The sequence below is a fragment of the Mus pahari genome, chromosome 11, assembly GCF_900095145.1.
Source record: "Mus pahari chromosome 11, PAHARI_EIJ_v1.1, whole genome shotgun sequence".
In the NCBI taxonomy this organism is placed as follows: Eukaryota; Metazoa; Chordata; class Mammalia; order Rodentia; family Muridae; genus Mus; species Mus pahari.
The window spans coordinates 26,539,518-26,552,527 of NC_034600.1; the positions used below are offsets into that span (position 1 = coordinate 26,539,518).

The window sequence follows — 13,010 nt, forward strand, 5'->3', positions numbered from 1 at the left end:
GGTGTGGTGAGGTGTGGTGTGGTGTGGTGTGGTGAGGTGTGGTGTGGTGTGGTGTGGTGAGGTGTGGTGTGGTGTGGTGTGGTGGAGCACACCTTTAATCCCAGCATTCAGGTGGCAGGCAGGGGAAAGCAGAAAGCAGATCTCCGTGAGTTTGAGGCCAGCCTGATCTCTACAGTGAGGCGCAGACGAGCCAAGGTAAGACCCTGTCTCAAATAAAAATAGCAGCAAAATTATTTCCAATAACCTCTTTTACTATCTTTCCCAAAGGTTAAAAATTATATTTATTTATTTATTTATTTATTTATTTATTTATTTATTTATTGTGTGTGTACCCCCTCCTTCCCCTCTTTCCCTCCCCCTCCCCCTCCTCCCTCTCCTCCTCCTCCTCCTCCTCCTCCTTCTTCTTCTTCTTCTTCTTTCTCTCTCTCTCTCTCTCTCTCTCTCTCTCTCTCTCTCTCTCTCTCAGTTAGAGGGCAACTCTTGGGACTTGGTTCTACCATGTGAGTCCTAGAGCTCAAACTCATCAGTCAGACTTGGTGGCAAATTACTTTGCACACCGAGCCATCTCACCACCCCCTCCACCCCCTCCACCCTCCTCCACCCCCACCACCCGCAGGCTCTAAAGCGAAGTCCTCTGATATCTACAAATGTCCCTACAAGAGCTGCTGGATGGGCCCTCTGTGGTGAAGACATACACTCTGAGATTCCTCGGAGACTCGTGGAAACACGTCTGCTTCCCGTTTCCTGGCCAGGGACAATCAGTCCTCACCCAGCAGTCCCCCCCTCTGCTCAGCACAACCCAGTCAACTACTCCGGACACTCCAGAGTTCTAGCAACTCCAAGAGATCTGAGACAGTTGAGTCCGTAGCTTGGGTCTGCCCCACGTGGAAACCCTGTTTTGGATGTTTGGAGGGAGGTAATGAAGGCAGGGGCCACCCAGGAAAGCCAACACATCGGACAGTCAAGACGCCCACATTCTGCATACATTTATTTATGTTTGGATTTATGAATGGGAAGGGGGCATTCCCATGCTACAAAGTGCTGTTTAAAAACCAAGTGCTACCAATTAATAACGGCTAGCTACAATTTGTGAATGGAAGTATGAAGTAAAAGTAACAGATGCAGTTCCTTTGGTATACTCAAGACTTTGACTTCTTCTTTTTTTTTTTATTCTGTTGTAAAACTATGAGTCTGTCTTTGGAGCGTCTGTCCTTGCCACACAGCTCTTTCCCTCACTTGCTGCACCCTTGTTCCGCCACTTCATGCTCGCAGCATACCAAAAGCACCAAGCATGTCCGCCAACAACCTGTTGTCTACCTTCTGTTTGTGGAAACATTATAACAAAAGGAAGCAAAATTGGAACTCATGTGTGCCCATGTTCAAGGCCTGGAATACTGACTGGAAGGCTTTTCACTTGCTGCGCATGAAGATCACATACAATAACTGTGGAGAACTCACTGGGCTAACAACGTCACCGAGGCCAGTCATTCACAGACCAGACAAACAGTATTCCGGGATGCTGTTTCCGGTCGAGGTTTCTAGCTCGAGTGGTTCCAGCTGACGATACTCAAATGTCACACGGTTAATGTGTTTCCCACTGGAGACCATGCGCACCACAGCATTGTCGCAGCTAATTTTCATCTGGGCTGTAATTGGGGTGGGGGAGGGGAATAAACATTTTCCAGCAGGTTAGAGAACAATCAGTCAAACCAGTGCTCTCACTTACCTAAGTTAAACAGAGACGTCGGGAGACCCGGGATCTATAGCATCTTGCTCTGACACCGTCAGATCACTTTCAGTCAAAACAACTTTTTTTTTAAAAAAATCTATATAATTAGTTGTAGAATCATAAGCTGGACCCAGCCTCTCTCTGCACCTACAGGAAACCACAGGATAAAGAAAGCTGGCTAGAAAGGAGCGCCACATCTCTTCCAGCTTCGGTCCTGTTCTGCCTGCTGTGCTCAAGTGGCAAAGGAGACAATGGTGACCAGTGAACTCTGCTCCATACTGGCGCTTCTGGGACATAACACTGACCTGTAGTATGGGAGAGGTTGGAGAGTCTCGGGGACAATTTGGGGTGGGGACAGAAGATGGGGTTACAAGGGGCAGTTAGTTCTGAAAGGAGGGTCTATACTGTTGGGTGTTTGTGTGGTCCAGACAATCCCATTTATTACATTTATTATATCCGTAGTCTGGATAATGTCTACATTTTATACGTAAATGAAAACACATTTGGACAGAGTGGGCACACACTGAGTAGGCCACGTTTTGTTTTAGGGCAGTGGTTCTCAGTCTTCCTATTGCTGCAACCCTTTAATACAGGTGAGCCATCCTGATACTACAACTTTAATACAGTTAATGTTCTGGTGAGCCCCAACCATAAAATGACTTTGTGCTTCTACTTCATACCTGTAGTTTTGCTATTGGTATAAATTATGATGCAAATATCTGATATATGTGTGTGTGTGTGTGTGTGTGTGTGTTTGTATATATATATATCCCTTGTGAAAGGATCATTCAACCCTCAAAGGGGTCACGACCCACAGGCTGAGAGCCACTGTTCTATTGCTTACCAACACCTTTCAAAGCTGTCCTGGTATTTTTGAACACTGTCTTTTGGCTGACATCCAATATTGTCATATCCGTACAGGCATCTTACACTTGTTCCTCACGTCTCCTGGCAGGTGTGCCTGAGCAGACACTGAAGGCCACATGGTTTTTATTAAAAATTACTTCCCACTTCTTTCCCTAGCCACAGTTGACTCCTGACGTGAGCTTTATCTATCCTATAATATTCACTCTGCTGTTTTAATTTTCTCACCCGCCTGCCTCACAGTTTGCATCAACGGGGTGCTTCTCAGCTCTGAGACAGGCCATCACTGTCCCTATGTCACAGGTGTCCCCAGACACATCCTGGGTATACATAAAGCACAGCACAGTAATGTCATTAAGGTGAAAATCTGTTCGAAGGAATGATAGGTTTCAACCCTGATATTTTTTTTCGAGACAGGGTTTCTCTGTGTAGTCCCGGCTGCCCTGGAACTCACTCTGTACACCAGGCTGGCCTGAAACTCAGAAATCCACCTGCCTCTGCCTCCCAAGTGCTGGGATTAAAGACATGCACTACCACTGCCAGGCCTGATATTTTTTTAAAATACAAATATGAGAGACTCTAGATTAATTTCTGCCTGGGGAGCCAAGTTTTACCTCTCTTTGGATCATTTGGGAGGTTGTTTTGCCCTGAACTTTAATCTACATAATAAATCCTATTTCCTTTAGTTAATGTACATACTATTTGTTTTGACATCATTTCTAACGAAATTTGATCTAAAGGGCAGGGTCTCTAATAGTTCTATGGTTTTGGATTAAATGGAAGCAGGGAGGAAGAAAGAAGGGAAAAGCTACATATGGCAGCTGTGTAACCCAGCATAAAGCTCTTAGCACATGTGCAAGGCCCTGGGTATGGTGCCCAGCTCCACACAAATTAATGAATAAGAAAAAAAAATAAAGCAGGAAAGAAATAAAGCAGGTGCTCTTTCCAGATTGCCAGTGACGCCTGACGCCTGACGCACAGGTAAGAAGACGACCTTACAGAGTTGTTCTCTGTAAACTTTCCCCACCACACACAACAATTACTAGTTTGGTCATGAGGTCAGTAGTGCAGACACCATCCTCATACACCTCAGCTTGAGCACAAGAGCATCCTCTTTGGTCCCTGGCCCCTGCATCCTAAAGTAGCTTTTAATTAGTGATGAGGTTTCAGAATCTGCCTCTGGGTTGCAATGACCCTTGAGAGGCTAGCAAACCTGTAGACGTTGGAAAGACTCAGAAGCTCAGAGATATTCTAGAAATCTTACTGCTTTGCTGTATATGTGTAAATAACCCATATGTGTGTATATACATACTTACATACATATATATACATATGTATATATAATGTGTGTGTATAAATATGTGTATATATACTTATATACACATATGTACACATACATGAGTTGTACCATATACAGGTAGTAAAGTTATTTAACTATTATTTCATTATTATATTGTTACCAAATCACTGATACTTTTACCATTTGAACTGTCGGTCAACAAACAAGTTAATTTTCAGAGTATCAAAGCAGACATCCTCCCCCAAGTGGAGAAACCTTGTCTTTTTCATAGTTTTCTTTAAATACATACTCTAGCTGTTCCATAGGTTTCTCTCTTGATGCCTGATGCTTAGGTCGTAGGTTCTGATACTACACATAGGTTCTAAAGTAAAATTCTCACATTGGCTCAACATATAAAACAAATGCTTTAGTAGAATTTATCCTCCTGTATATGAAAAGCTGAAGTGTTGTACTTAAGGAGAGAACCCTGACCGTCACATAATTGACAACTGAAGATTTGTCTCACCAGGGCCGTGAAAGGGGTAACACAGGTCTGCTAAGGGCATCATCTTGGAAGGGTCCAATCCAGTTCCTCCCAGCAGCTCCACAAAGTCCCCAGTCCCGCCGCAGCCAGCCGCAGGTTTCTATGAGAATACAGCAGCCAAGAGAGCAAGATGCTGGTAAACCTACCACGCAGGTCGATCTGAGCCAGGACTGAGCAGCGAACACTCTGTCAGCCTTCAGCCTGTAACTATGCCTTGACTCGAACATCAGAGATTCCAGAAATTGTTTAAGGTGGGGAAAAGGCTCTCAAGAATCAGTGTTCTTTGTCAGTTGATACGTTATTATTCAATGTACGGGTACATGCAGAAACTAAATTTCGTGACTGAAAAAAAAAAAAAAATGAACCAGGAATTTGTAAGCTCTGTAAGATGTATGGACATGGAACCTGAGAGTCCTTGAACACACACCAAGTGACTGAGACCTCTTAATGCATGCAGTCATAGGAAAGAAAGCCCAGGCAACTGCATTTTATAACTGCATTATAACTTGTTTATTAAATTTCTGTATTGTCCTTCAGCTTACATCTTTTCCTCTTGCTAACAGAGATATTTCTGTTCTTGGAGCATGTCTTCTACAAATAAGGATTTAGATTACTTATGGGTATAGTTAAAAAAAAAAAAAGACTAGAACTGTGATTTGGGGCTCAACTTAGCCAAACTTACCATTTACTCTTTCCTTTGAATGGAAACAAATTCTTTTCATGGCACTCAAAAGAATTCATTCTGAGCCTCTGAAACCATCATTTCCTGCTTCCCTGCAACCTCCCACAATTCTTAGCCACAGTGATTTCTGTGTCTCGCTCAGCACAGAGAAAGTCTGGGTCTGTAGTCACGAATGTCTCGCTTGGCTCATGCTCCATGTGCCCAAGTTAGCCCCGATTTCATGTCAGTTCCCCCAAGGGCTGGGATATAGGGATGGGCTGCACATGTACACTAAATTCTTAATGACATTTTAAAGCATTTTCCACATTTTCATTCTTTACGGTCTCCCATCATTCCAGTCGCTAGGTTTGCCTGCGACCCTGTCATTCACTGATGGGTACACATTAAGAGATCTAGTGGTATGTGTGTGGTCAAGTTAACCCTGACACATGGGAGCCAGAATCTAAAACAGAGACAACAGAATCTGCTTATGTTTAAAGAACCTACTATGAGCATGACTGTATGCTTAGGTACTTCAAATGTAATTTCATTACATGATGAAATAAAGATTTAATTAGGCCCACTGTGCACAAGTTTGTGAACAGACACTCAAACAAGCTATTTAGGAATGGAAGAACATAATTGCCCTTCCCATGAGTAGATAGACGGAAGTTTCCACTCGGTGAGTGGTGCCATCTCTCTCCTCTTTGGAATCCTCTCAGGTGTTCTTGTAAACAGTGGCAGAAAGTGAGCTGCCTGGGGACCTGTCTGGGGTTCCGGGGCCTCAGCAGCTCCTGCGTGTCTTTGTTGAAGCATTAAGCTCCTATCTTCTTCCTAGATTGTGACCCTGTGCCAAAGGCTCACCCCAGCTTGCTGAACTGGAAGCCAAGTCCCCGCTGCTCATTCTGACCATCTAAAGTCTCACCTCCCGGCACACATGAAATCTGAGGTGCTTATGGGATGATCTTCAGTGGTTCACTAGCAACAACCACAGAGCCTTCTCACGGGGAATGTGAGGCATCTCGCAGCATGTCCCCCAGCCCATTTGTCAGTGGAAGCCAGAATGACCTTCAGGACAGCACACATCAGGTCCTTTCCCACCTGACCCCAAAGGTTTTCCCACCACTTCTGCTGCACACAGCCTTCTTCAGGTGGGCAGCACACGTGGCTCTGCCCATCTCCCTCTCGAGCTTGCTTCTCCCTGTGTCTAGGATCCAGTAAGCCTGTTTCTGCCAGGACAGCACTGTTCCGTCTTCTCCTCCTGCCTCCTATGGCTGCTGCTGCTTCTAATCCAAGTTTCCTTTCCTGACCACATTGTCTCAGGCAGTTCCGTCTACCTACTTTCCAGCTCCTGTCTGTCTATCAATCCACTCTGCTGCATTTTTCTGTACAGGCTTACCATGATTTGAAATTCATGATAATTTTGCCTGTGTCAGCCCACTTCAAATAGGCTCCCTGTGAGGAGGACCTGCCTTATTCATTGCTTATTTCTAGAACCTAGAATAATCCCTGAACAAAGGAAATTGATGTTGTTGTTGTTGTTGTTGTTGTTGCTGTTGTTTGGTAGTACTAGTAAAGGGAAGATCATGTAAGCCAGTCACAAGAAGTTCTCCTATCTCAGTCTTTCAGTGCTGGGATTACAAGTATAAACCACCATACCCAGCTTTCAATACCCAGGCCTCAAAAAGCAGGTTTTTAAAGGAATAGATGCCTAGAACACAGTAGGCACAAAAAATGTTAAAGGGAATATCAAATTATTCTTAGAGCTTTCATACGGAAAACATAGATTTCCTAATATGTTACCATGTATCCCACCAGATTCTAGGTTGTTCATCAAGAATGGAATGGCTTACAAACACTATCAGGCTGCATCCAAAGCACTCAGACATTCTTATCAAAGGATCGCTCCTCAGTCAAAGTCCAAGGGCAACAAAGAAGAAAAAGCAGGGACACGTGGGTGTGGGGCTTGGGGAAAGTCAGATATCAATTCTTTCTCTCAGTCTTGTTCCTTATTTAGTTTTCACAAAGATCTGTATGTTTGGGAACACTGGCTGCCTCTGATAGCACGAAATGCACGCACTATCTTAACTTAGGCCTGTGAACAAGGAAAAGGAAATGAAGGTGACTCATGGAGCAGCCACTGTCTTTACAGAGGGATGCAATGAAGCCAGCATTCATTGTAAGGCACACATGGAAGCAAGTTGGTAAAAAAATCACAGCATATATATATATATATATGTGTGTGTGTGTGTGTGTGTGTATACATATATGTGTATATGTATATCTATGTGTGTGCATATATATTAAGCAAGATGCCATATAACCTGCTCTTCAAAACTTTACTGCTTTTTGCAATAGAAAAAAAAATCCAATTTCATATTTTATGCCACCGTTAGCGTTCTTTCCTAGCCGAGTGCTGTCAATGAGAGTGACTTCCTTATCAAAAGAAAATTCCAATAATCAGGAGAGCAGCTGTGTCGATGACTCAGAGGAGGCTCGGCTAGGAGAGGATTTTTGTAAAAGAGGAAAGTACAAGAGTGTTCAATTGTAATTACATGCTGCAGCTTTACCAACTGAAAGCATTTCCTATGTCACAAGAGAAATCCTTGAGTAGTCAGAATGGGCACCTGAGTGTTTGCCTGCATCGTGACTGAAATAGACATTGAGGAAGCCAGGGCATTGTGCAGAAGACTTAAAAGTCAGGGGCCACATGCTTCCAGTTCCTGACTGGATGGGTGATTTGTCGCAGATAAAAAAAACAAAACAAACAAACAAAACAAAACAACAACAACAGTGGCCTGACCAAATGGCTAAGGAACAAGCAAGCCACTGACCTTTAACTGAAGGCCATGCAAGTGTCCGAGGGTGAGATCCGAGATTTTGATTGCCACTGGATAGATGATGGAGAAGCTGCAGTTTTGGTGCTGGTATGGAACCACTAAAGTAAACCTTCCACTCGGAGTCTGAGAGATGACATTGCAAGCTTTAGGAGGGAAAAAAAAGATGCAAATACATTATTTAGAGTACCAGATTTATTTTTAATAAATTCTTTATGCCTTTGTTCTAGATTTCAGTTCATGCTCTAGTAGGTATGTCCAACCTGGAGTCCACTGGCCACATGTGCCGCAGGGTTGCTTTGAATGATGCTAAACATATTTGTAGATTACCAACATCTAAGGGCTGGACCTCTCTGTTTAGGTGTTGGGCCCAGGGAAAGGGTACATATCACCATGACAATCTGGGGAGAGGAAGGAGCAGGGGACTAGAACTCAGTGACATGTGAGTCTTGTCTGTTCATAACAATCCTAAGGTAGGAAGTCTTTACCAGTCAGACCACACACCTGGGGGTTGCAGGAACACTTCTGTTGGGTTGATTCTAGATCTGAACTGGGAGAACGAGGCTCAGCCATGAAGTCAGAACCTCACCCATAGAATCTGGAGCCACGGTGTTGTTTGTTAAACAATAAAACCATGCCTAATTTTATTCTAAAGATTTCATGATACCGACAGAAGAAGTCGAGAATAAAATAGACAACAGTTTTATACCTAATACATATTTGCTGAGTTTAGAGTAATGTAAACTTGACTAAATAGTCTTTTTTTTATATTTTATATGTATTATTTTTGTTGTTGCTTTGAGAGAGAATTTCTCTGTGTAGTCCTGGCTGTCCTGTAACTCGCTCTGTAGACCAGGCTGGCCTCAAACTCAGAAATTCACCTGCCTCTGCCTCCCAAGTGCTGGGATTAAAGGTGTGTGCCACCATGCCCAGCTTTAACTTTTAAATCGTGATAGTCTTAAGATTTTCTGAAATGTTTCTTTTTATTTCAAGTCTAAACTTACAACTGAGTTATTCTTTTATCTATGAAACAGAGGCACGGGATTGGCCTTTCTGCTGACCCACCTCCTTATATTTTTAATTACTCTTAATTTCAGAAATAAGTATTTTTAATTACTCTTAAATTCAGGAATAAGTGAAATTCCTTGACAATTTTAAAAGACATCTTCTGTTTTTTGTTTTTTTTTTTGCCAAGCAAATGCCAGGAGAAATGAACCCTCAACATTCGGTTTCCCAGGTCGCTTCAGTTTTTCGGGGCATAATTTCTCTCCCTCTCCTTCATGCCTCCCTCTCTTCTCCCTCCCTTCCTCCCTCCCTAGTGCTAGAGTTTGAACCCAAGTTTTGCTTCAAGCATTCTTAGACAAATGGTTTACCGCTTAACTACATCCCTAGTTCTCAGCTTCTCCCTTAATGAGGAAATGAGCCACCGTATGAACTTGTTTTGCTCAGAATCACACAACCTGATACATAGGTTGGCTATGTAGTTTTACAGCCGAATCAATCTGTGTATCTCTCTGACAGAAATGACCCGAGGTAGGGTGGTGGCTTTGTGGTAGAAGGTAACATGGAAGGAGGTGACAGGGGGGCACTGGTTCACTCCCTCCTTAGGGGACAGGATGACATCTGCCCACCTGTCTCAGACTTTGTTTACAAAGCTCAGACACCAAATGATCCCTCAAGTTTATTCCGCATCTGAAGCATGGCCTGGGAAATTAAAGTTGGTTACTGAACCCATCATAATGCCTTGGCAGGGCAGAGCAAGCCTTCGGAGGGGAAATAGAAGTGTATGTACCATATGGTAGAATATTACCTAGCCTGGGAAATACAATCAAAAACTGTGGTTTAATTTTCATAACAAGGATTAAAAAGCCCGTGCCATTCCTGGGTTTAAGTCTGTGAGGTAATACAATCTTTACAAAGCGGAAGTGACCCCCTCCCCACCCGAGTCCTGTCTGCGGCTGGGTTCACTCACGGAAGAGGTTCGGATCTGTCTTTATGGTTATCGTGAATCCGTTTCCTTGTTCGTGGACCCGGAAGAAGACCATGGCCACATTCTGGGAAGATCTGATGCTCCTTCTGGTAAGACCACTCTCACAGAAATCTGTGTACCTTTTCATGGTGGGCAGAGGGTGATCCTGAGAACTTGGGAATTTCTCCCCCTTCAGGATCCAACCATCAAATACCTTCAAATGATGATGATGATGATGATGATAACAACAACAACAACAACAGTACAGACATACATAGTCACTTTCACCAGCTTATAAAATCAGAATGTGCTGTAAAGAGGGGGCGTTACCAAGCAATGAGCCTTCAGTTATAAGTGAGGAATTCACAAACAGCCAGCTTCCTTTTCAATGGGATTTATTTAGACTGTGCAGTTTGGTTGCAAGTACTCTCTTTTCTGCATAAGCCCTCAGGCTGCTACATTGGCACACCTTTTTATACCTTATCAACTAGTTTGGTAGAAGGAAATTATTTACAGACAGCACTGATTTTTATTCAGTTGTTTCCAGATTGGATCAACTCACGGGAGCATTTCTTGGATTTCGTTTCGCTTCGGTTCCTACTTTCCTCTAATCAGTTAAATGTGGGCTACATCTAACAACAACAGATCTCAAAGAATAAGTAACAGCAGCCGACCTGGATATGATGGCGGGTGATTGTAACCCTAGTACCACAGAGGCTAAGGGGGAACATTGGGAGTTTGCAGCCAACTTGGGGTACAAAGGGTGATTGTGTCAAAGTGATGGGGGGAGGAGCGTGGGGAAATCCAGAGCAGCAGGCTTCACTGCCAGTGGCTCACTCTTCACATTGATATATATTATTATATATTAACTAATTAATATATATTATTATATTTATTAATATATATAATCACCTCAAGCTATTTTTTAAAATATTTCTAAATGCTGCAATCAGGCAGTGCTGGCTGGTTAGCTATGTAAGACTTCTTTGCCTCCTGGGACAAAGGGTCAAAGTCAGTTGACCCGGTTCTCAGAAATCACCGCAGGTCTCCATTTTAATGAGTCCATCATAGCACAATTACCAAGAGCCGGGTTGCAAATTATTTCTAACAAGTTTGACAGGTCCCCCAATGGTTTTGGAGATCTAAAGTGGTAGAACTCCATCCTGTGGCCTCTGGGGGCTGAAATGGGATGCTGTGCAGCTGGGAATTCTCCTCCTCTTCTTGCTTCTCTCAAACTCTACCTCCTCTCAGCATCCCTCTCCCTACCAGTGCCCCACTACTTCAAAACCCCCATCAGCCCGGGCTCCTGGAAGAGCGAAATGAGTTCAGATCTCAGATCGCAAGCGAACCCTCCTGGAGAGCTCCTGCTAATTGTTTTTGTGCGCCCCAGTTTGCATCATAGCGTCTCACACTGCAAGTTCAAGTGCTAAGAAGTTCCCAGGAGTTGGGGAGAGCACAGAAGGGAAATTAAACCATCAGCGTCCGGGGGCGCTAGACCTGCAGCGTTTGGCGCTAGACCCTTCCTAGGAATCCAGCCTCCTGGGCTCTCCCAGGGAGCTTCTGAGACTCCGGCAGTTAGAGGTTTAGTTGTCCCCTACATGGACGCGCTTAGGGGCACGTGGGCTGGGGCCGTGAGTAGTGAGAGCCCCCTCACCTTCAGGAAATCCCCGCCCTGGCAGTCGATGGAGACCAGGTCATAGTGGATGGTGATGAACTCCTCCGGTTCGCCGATGAAGAAGGCGGCGCAGTGCAGCTGCGGCCCGGCTGCAGTGAAGGTGAACTGGCCAGGGAGGCTCAGCATGTCCAGGCACCCTGGGAGAGAGCAGGGAGCCCCGGGGTCCCAGCTGTCTTGGAAAGCTGCTCTCAGCGCGCCCCATTCCCCGGCTCCGCAGCGCGTCCCAGCCTGGAGCTGGGGCTGCACTGGGTTCCCTCGCTCTGGCTTGGAAGGAGCCGCGTGGATGCTGCAACCGAGGGGGTCCCAGCCAGCCCCACCCCCCGACCTGATATCCTGCAAGCCAGTGTCCTAGGTGCAGAGTCTTAGCCTCCCGCCTCCCGGGCACCCACACACTGGAGCAGGACAGCCCCAACTCACGTAGAGCCCGTCGGTACGGCTGCTCCTCTGCCAGGTCCCGCTTCAGGTTGGCACTGAAGAGCAGGAGAGGGTCGTAGACCGCGGCTTCTTGCACCTGGCGAGGAAAGTGGATCGTCCAGAAAAGTTCAGGGGGAGGGAAAGAAAGTGAAAAAGGAGCAGGGCGCCCTTCTTGCAGCTCAGAGAAGCAAATGGGGCGGGGGGCGGGAGGGGGCATGTCTCCTGAGTCCAGAGTTTATGCATGAGTCTTAGACTATTTCCATCAGATTAGGGTACCCAGGCCAGGCAGTTAAGATGCTCAGAGGCACGGAGAAAGCTGTCTAGGTGAACCAGGGAGAACGGATGCAGCTGAGAAAGGATCAAAAGTTGGTCTGCTGTCCCTGGCTAAATACTCAAGGGAAAGAAAGGTGTTATGGATCAAGAAAAGATGGCTCACCTCTAGGTAACGGCTTTCTCCCCTTAGAGCTGTCAGGAGGATCAGAATGAAGTGACATTGGAGTTTGAAGTTCGGTGACATGCTGGCCTTGTGTCTGCAGCTGGTGTGCTCTGCTGCGGAGATCTTAGGCATTTCTTCCCACACCTTCGCCCACACTGAGAGCTCAGAGCAGCTAGGGTCCCTTTGCTGGGTCTCTTTTATAGTGGAGTAGAGAGGGGGAAGCTCTCTGCCCCTTAACTGATCTGAGCTTAGTTACCATGGGTTACCCCGCCTCGGTGACAAAATGCGTGGCAATGACGAGGGTCCGGCTCTCAGCCACAAATATTTCAGCATGGCCCCGCATTATTCATCAAGAGTGACACTTCAGTCACGAGAACCTAGTGACCTGAACGTATAGCAGAAAGCATGAGGCAGAGGCAGAGATTCGGGGAGAGCCATTTCACTTGGCCTGTAAAACGCTACATTATATTCATTATACATATCTGGGGAACTTTTGGTTTTGTAAAGGCAAATGACAGATATGTCAGGCACAGGTGACCTCCTCGTGGGGCCTAGTCATATAACTGTGGATGGGACTCTACTGGGAATGCCCAGAGAGTAGT

At 45.2% G+C, this 13,010-nt stretch overlaps 1 protein-coding gene across 1 annotated transcript; it reads right to left on the reverse strand.

Annotated features, from left to right (window-relative positions):
* Nucleotides 1-972: 972 nt before the first annotated feature.
* Crhbp (corticotropin releasing hormone binding protein) lies at nt 973-12,637 on the reverse strand. Its single transcript, XM_021208741.1, has 7 exons — nt 12,409-12,637; nt 11,976-12,069; nt 11,538-11,695; nt 9,887-10,097; nt 7,912-8,060; nt 4,399-4,516; nt 973-1,646 (listed from the first exon to the last, which is right to left on the reverse strand). The coding sequence occupies exons 1-7, from the start codon at nt 12,538-12,540 to the stop codon at nt 1,489-1,491; spliced, it is 1,020 nt and encodes a 339-aa protein (XP_021064400.1). The 5' UTR covers nt 12,541-12,637; the 3' UTR covers nt 973-1,488.
* Between the last annotated feature and the right edge of the window lie 373 nt (nt 12,638-13,010).